The 6,000-nt window shown below is 47.3% G+C and overlaps 1 protein-coding gene across 1 annotated transcript in view; it reads right to left on the bottom strand.

Annotated features, from left to right (window-relative positions):
- Positions 1 to 6,000, bottom strand: part of KIRREL3 (kin of IRRE like 3 (Drosophila)) — a 143,776-nt gene that overhangs the window by 114,170 nt on the left and 23,606 nt on the right. The window contains exons 3-4 of the mRNA XM_009322610.1: positions 2,388 to 2,537; positions 438 to 587 (exon numbers count right to left, since the gene is read on the bottom strand). Of these exons, the coding sequence (XP_009320885.1) occupies positions 438 to 587; positions 2,388 to 2,537 (300 nt within the window). The remainder of the gene's footprint in view (positions 1 to 437; positions 588 to 2,387; positions 2,538 to 6,000) is intronic.

Here is a 6,000-nt window from a genome sequence, read left to right as displayed (position 1 = left end):
GATGATAAAATGTATGTATGAAAATAGTATGAAAACCAGCCTTTTCTCAAGCGGTAGCGTCCTCCTGGTCCTACCGTGGAACAGCATGGCAACAAGAGTAATGCATATTGCACTGATGGCACTGACACTCTTCATATCCTTAAATTTATGCACATACACACTTGAATTGGCACGTATATTTGTAGAGCTGAAGTACCAAATATTTTGTGCCTGTGTTACTCATCCCAGAACTCCTGTACTCCCTGAACAGCTTCCTTTACTACTGTTCTCAGGATCAAGACACACCCCCATCGCTCTCATGATGGATTAATTTCCAGTCCTCGTGATTTAGCAACAAAACATTTTGTCCAAAAGCCACTCAGTGCGACCGCGAGGTCAAAAAAAAAACAAACCCACAAACCTAATCACCTCCAACGTGACGAGGAGATGGGACTTACCGAGAACAGTCAGCCGGGCAGGTCTGGATCGGATGGCTGCTTGAATGGCCTGACATTCGTAGACGGCGTCATCTTGGAGATCAGCTCTCAGGATTTTCAAGTGATGCTCTCCGGACAGATGGTCGCCTACGACCAGATAGCGCGGGTAGCCTGCAGAACGTGAAGCACGAGTCAGGAGGCAGCTGGACTGACGAGCCCAGGGCTGAAGAGTATACAGCAGGGGTCCAGAGCCCCAGCCGCCCCACAGCAGACGCCCAGGAGCCAGGCAGCTTCTTCCCCCCCTTGGCAGCCAGCCCAAAAAGAGAGAAAGAGGTTTCCCAAATTCGGGAAAGAGACTGCAGGTTTTGCCCTAAGAAGTCAAAAAAGAAATACCGATGAAGGAGCATTAGCTGAAATCCCTAAGAAAAACGGATGAGCCCTTCCACCAGGAAACCCACCGCCTCCGGCTCCTCTGAGACCTGTCGTGGGATTTCCTTAACTCCTTCAGTCAGCTGCGCACGTGCTTGCAATGAAACCCTGGAATACTTCTACTGTTAGGTCTGCGTAAAGGTCGGGCAGGGGTCTGTGGGAGTATCGACAGCCCTGATCAGCCCAGCCTGCGTTTTGAGACACCTGAAGCACCATGGCAGGAAGGCTGCCATCACCCCATCCTTCCCCGCGCTGGTGATTAATGCACTGTGCAACGCAGGCAGCCTGGCACAGTCTTGTGTTTTTGTTGTTTTGCAAGCTATCAACAGCAGGATTTGCTCTCCTGAACCACAAGAAATACAAATGATGGGTTTGTTTGTATTTAGCTAATTAGATGACTGGCTGAGCTGGTATCATGCAAGCTGGCAGTTCCTCTTGCTTAAAGCAGCCCCAGCTCCATTAATTGTGGAAGTCATTCACATAAGCTACATACTCCAGTGGAGCTGTTGTTACCCATTCGTGTTGCAAGGTCTTATAGGGAAAGCTCAGCTCTCTAATATATGTAAAAGTCGCGGCACAGAGCTTTGAAAAACAGTTGAAGAAGGGACTGCTCACTCAAACAACTGAGAAATGAGTAATTATATGTATTAAAAAATAGAGGAAAAGAAAAAGCAGGCATCGCGCTTCAGAGAAGAGCAGGGTCCCTGGGGACCAAGAAACACAAATCCTCCCCTGGTTTCTGAATGCTGCTGCTTGACTTGGAGAAAAACCCTCCCAGGTCTTCTGTGCTCTGCAGAAGTTGAGCACTAGCAACGTCACACGTGTACAACCTCTGCTGTGCTCGGGGGGACAAGGCTGCAGCTCCTGGAAGGGCTCAGTGCCTTCCCAGGTTCCTGGCTCTCAAGCGAACACTCTCCCTTAGTCCTGTGAAATATTTCACTAAAAAATTAGTATTTTCCAGCAAAATATATAGAGTAAACTGTGTAACTTCTCCACTGTTGTTCCAGAGTCTTCGCCAGTTGCAATAAACCCTCAATCACAATGCCCGCGTGGGATTAAGTAGCAAGAAGTCTGGAGAATTTTATTACCAAACTATAATTTGCCAAAAGTACAGCTTCAGGAAGCCACAAGTACTCGTGGGCTCCGCTGGATTGCAATAAACACATTTATCCAAAGCAAACAGAGACTTTCTTTTTTTTTTTGTTTTTTGAGAATGTCAAAACAGGCACTTTCAACATTTACAAAACATTTCAGCCTGCATTTTGGAAACATGACGTTTGTTTCCAAAAGTCAACCGAAACCAAGGCAAGGCTTTCCAAAGGGTCAGGCCACACCTGTGGGAAACCAACTGTTTTGTTTCAAGTCAGAGTGAAAAAAGTTTTTGTTTATTCCGAGTTTCAATCCTTATGTTTGAGCTGGCTGGAAGGTTTTGTAGTTGAAACGAAAACACTCGTTGATTTTCAAAATAAATATTGTGGCTGCACCTGCACTGTTGGGGAGCTCCCATTTTCCTTGTTTAGGTAGGGTAGTATCACAACTTACTTGAGAGATCCCGTCCGACGCCAAGAGCGAGCCCGTCTTTAATCCACAGCACAATGCCATTATACTCGGGGATGGCACACAGCAGCGTCACGGGCTGCCCGGCGATCACGACCTGGTCCTGGGGCTGCTGCGTGAAGGAGGATGCTTGACCTGGAGAGGGGAACAAGAGAGAAAGAGGAGGCCGTCAGCTCTCGGGCGGTTTTCTGCCCAATGCAGTGCCTTGGGATGCAACAGCCCAAGATGCTTCTGCCACAGCACAAACCTGAGGCTGAATTCTGCAGCTCTTAATTACGTGATTACTGATTGCCCCCTCACACACTCAGACAAAAATTTGCAACGTTCTTCCTCCCTGGGGGGGGGAAAAAAAATGATACAGCAAAGAGGTGCCAGGCATTTCCTCTAACTATTTTATTCCAAATTGTGGTGCTAGTGTTTTAGCAGTCACGATCAACAGACAAAGCAGCAGGCTTTCAGGAAGCAGTAATATTTTGTATTACACCTAATACAAGAGGACGCCGGTCCTGTGCTTCCGAGTCTCACTCCCACCTCACGTGCTCTCTGAAATCAGGATGCACAGTTAAGAACCTGCTACAAAACAGCTGACTGCGGCTGTTCTCTCTTCTCCCAGAGCATAACCTACTTGTATTTGCTGGGAGCTTCACACACACACCTGGGGATGAAAGGAAGCAAGCGCCCTGGTTCAGCACTGCCTTTTGCCAAAGCTTCATCATCAAACTCACAAACCATCCAACCCTAATGGGCCAAGCTCTTAAGCAGGACACCTACCACCTCGGTTGACACAGGTGGACCAAATGCGGTGGTTTACCGTCTCTCCCCTCACCCTTCCCCACCCTGAACGCTGCAAGAACAAATTCAAAGCCCTCGGGTCATCCCCTGCCACGGTGAGATGTCTCACACCTCAGGTGTGAGGCCAAACTTCTCATTTTCAACAGAAAGTACCCTGATGCAGTATAACCTCTTTCACATCAGGGTTTGCTAAGCACTGGCATTCTGTTTTGTTTTCACTCTTTGAAATACATCATCATCCCTTGACTTCGCCACGATCGAAAAACATTCAAAGTGTTAATTCCTTCTGTTTTTTTCCTTCCGAAATGAGTGGTGCTCTGGTTTTCAGTCAGGCCAAGTGGGTATCTGGGATGCCCATAAAGCACATCCCTGTGGTTCAACGGAGATCGGGGCACACGGCAGCAACAGGGCCAGATCACTCCCCTTCTCTCGGATCTGAGCTTGTAAAGAAAATAGTAAAAGCGAGAACAAACGCTGACCAAGCACCCCTAAACCAAATATACCTCTGGGATATCTTAGAGAGAGGGCTCGTTGTGCTACAAGCTAGCACGTGTATGTAGTGCCGAGGCTGAATTCTGCAGCTCTTATTAACGTGATTACTTTTTGCCCCCTCACACACTCAGACAAAAATTTGCAACGTTTTCCCCCCCTGGGGGGGGAAAAAAAATGATACAGCAAAGAGGTGCCAGGCATTTCCTCTAACTATTTTATTCCAAATTGTGGTGGTGCTAGTGTTTTAGCAGTCACGATCAACAGACAAAGCAGCAGGCTTTCAGGAAGCAGTAATATTTTGTATTACACCTAATACAAGAGGACGCCGGTCCTGTGCTTCCGAGTCTCGCTCCCACCTCACGTGCTCTCTGAAATCAGGATGCACAGTTAAGAACCTGCTACAAAACAGCTGACTGCGGCTGTTCTCTCTTCTCCCAGAGCATAACCTACTTGTATTTGCTGGGAGCTTCACACACACACCTGGGGATGAAAGGAAGCAAGCGCCCTGGTTCAGCACTGCCTTTTGCCAAAGCTTCATCATCAAACTCACAAACCATCCAACCCTAATGGGCCAAGCTCTTAAGCAGGACACCTACCACCTCGGTTGACACAGGTGGACCAAATGCGGTGGTTTACCGTCTCTCCCCTCACCCTTCCCCACCCTGAACGCTGCAAGAACAAATTCAAAGCCCTCGGGTCATCGCCTGCCACGGTGAGATGTCTCACACCGCAGGTGAGGCCAAACTTCTCATTTTCAACAGAAAGTACCCTGATGCAGTATAACCTCTTTCACATCAGGGTTTGCTAAGCACTGGCATTCTGTTTTGTTTTCACTCTTTGAAATACATCATCATCCCTTGACTTCGCCACGATCGAAAAACATTCAAAGTGTTAATTCCTTCTGGTTTTTTCTTTCCGAAATGAGTGGTGCTCTGGTTTTCAGTCAGGCAAAGTGGGTATCCGGGATGCCCATAAAGCACATCCCTGTGGTTCAACGGAGATCGGGGCACACGGCAGCAACAGGGCCAGATCACTCCCCTTCTCTCGGATCTGAGCTTGTAAAGAAAATAGTAAAAGCGAGAACAAACGCTGACCAAGCACCCCTAAACCAAATATACCTCTGGGATATCTTAGAGAGAGGGCTCGTTGTGCTACAAGCTAGCACGTGTATGTAGTGCCGCAGTCTAATGCTGGGAGGTCCTAAATGTAAAGCCATTTCAGGCTGATCCGCTGATATCCGGACACCTTGTGAGCACGGTCCTTTGCGTTAGTTATTTGTAGGGCATCTGAGCAGCGTTACTGCTTTGCCAGCACTGAAAGTCTCGCTCTCACGCTGGATATAGGAGAGATCTGACAAAGGGAGAAGTTGGGAGAAAGGCAGAACGACTGGATTGCGACTCGCTATATTAGCTGAGGGGTTTTAAAGATCAGGAGCCTCGCTGTGTGTGAATTATCACCTTGCAACAGGCACAGAATGAAAAGCCCACACCCCTCAGCTGAATGTCAGTTCAATATACAGAATCGTACGGGGCTGAAGAAAAAGTTTCTCTTTAAAATCAATTTGTTAAACCAGGACAGTCTCCATGTGAACCACCCTAAATCAATTCAATCCTAATTTACATTAACTCAATTTAATCATTGACTGATGATTAATCCTAAACCAAGGTTAAGTGTGACACAAGTTCTCGCAACTAAACTTGTTTCCAAATGAGTTGTTGGGCTTTGCCTACAAGGCAAAGCTACAAAGCTCGATGATTTTCTAACTCGTGCAGTTAAACCAATGTAAGACCCCACGTGAACGCTTATATTTCAATTTAATTTAGTGTAGCTTAAGTTTGCTCTGAGCCAGCTAAAAATGCACAGGGAAGAGCAGAGCCATCCTTTCTGGATTTCTGCTGGTTTACATACATCAGGTTCAAAAGCCCTGCTGAAATTTTTTGCAAACCTCTCTGCAGTGTCCAGGCGCACCTCGAGCGCCATATTCCTGGGTATTTCAGAGGTCCTGGCTCTCCCAGCACCCACATATTTGCAAGGAAATCTGATTTTCACCGCAGGTGCTCCAGAAGGCCACGGTGGTGGCTCTCGGTGCGGTGCTGCACGCACAACAGGACGGGTTTATTCCAGAGGAGACTCCAGCTCTTTCTGCTGGGAGAGACTCGCTGGAAGTCACAGTGGTCTCCAATACCAGCAGAAACCCTTGCTATGCTGAATTAAGATTTCTAAATCTGGTTTCAAAGGGAATATTAATCAGCTCTGTATTTTATTCAGACTCATAAAAGACAAGCACTACTAGGGAAAAATGGGGATGAGAGAG

The sequence above is a fragment of the Pygoscelis adeliae genome, unplaced genomic scaffold (genome assembly GCF_000699105.1).
Source record: "Pygoscelis adeliae isolate BGI_AS28 unplaced genomic scaffold, ASM69910v1 Scaffold224, whole genome shotgun sequence".
NCBI lineage: Eukaryota > Metazoa > Chordata > Aves > Sphenisciformes > Spheniscidae > Pygoscelis > Pygoscelis adeliae.
The sequence above is the reverse complement of the archived record's forward strand: the minus strand, read 5'-3'. Positions and strand labels throughout refer to the sequence as shown.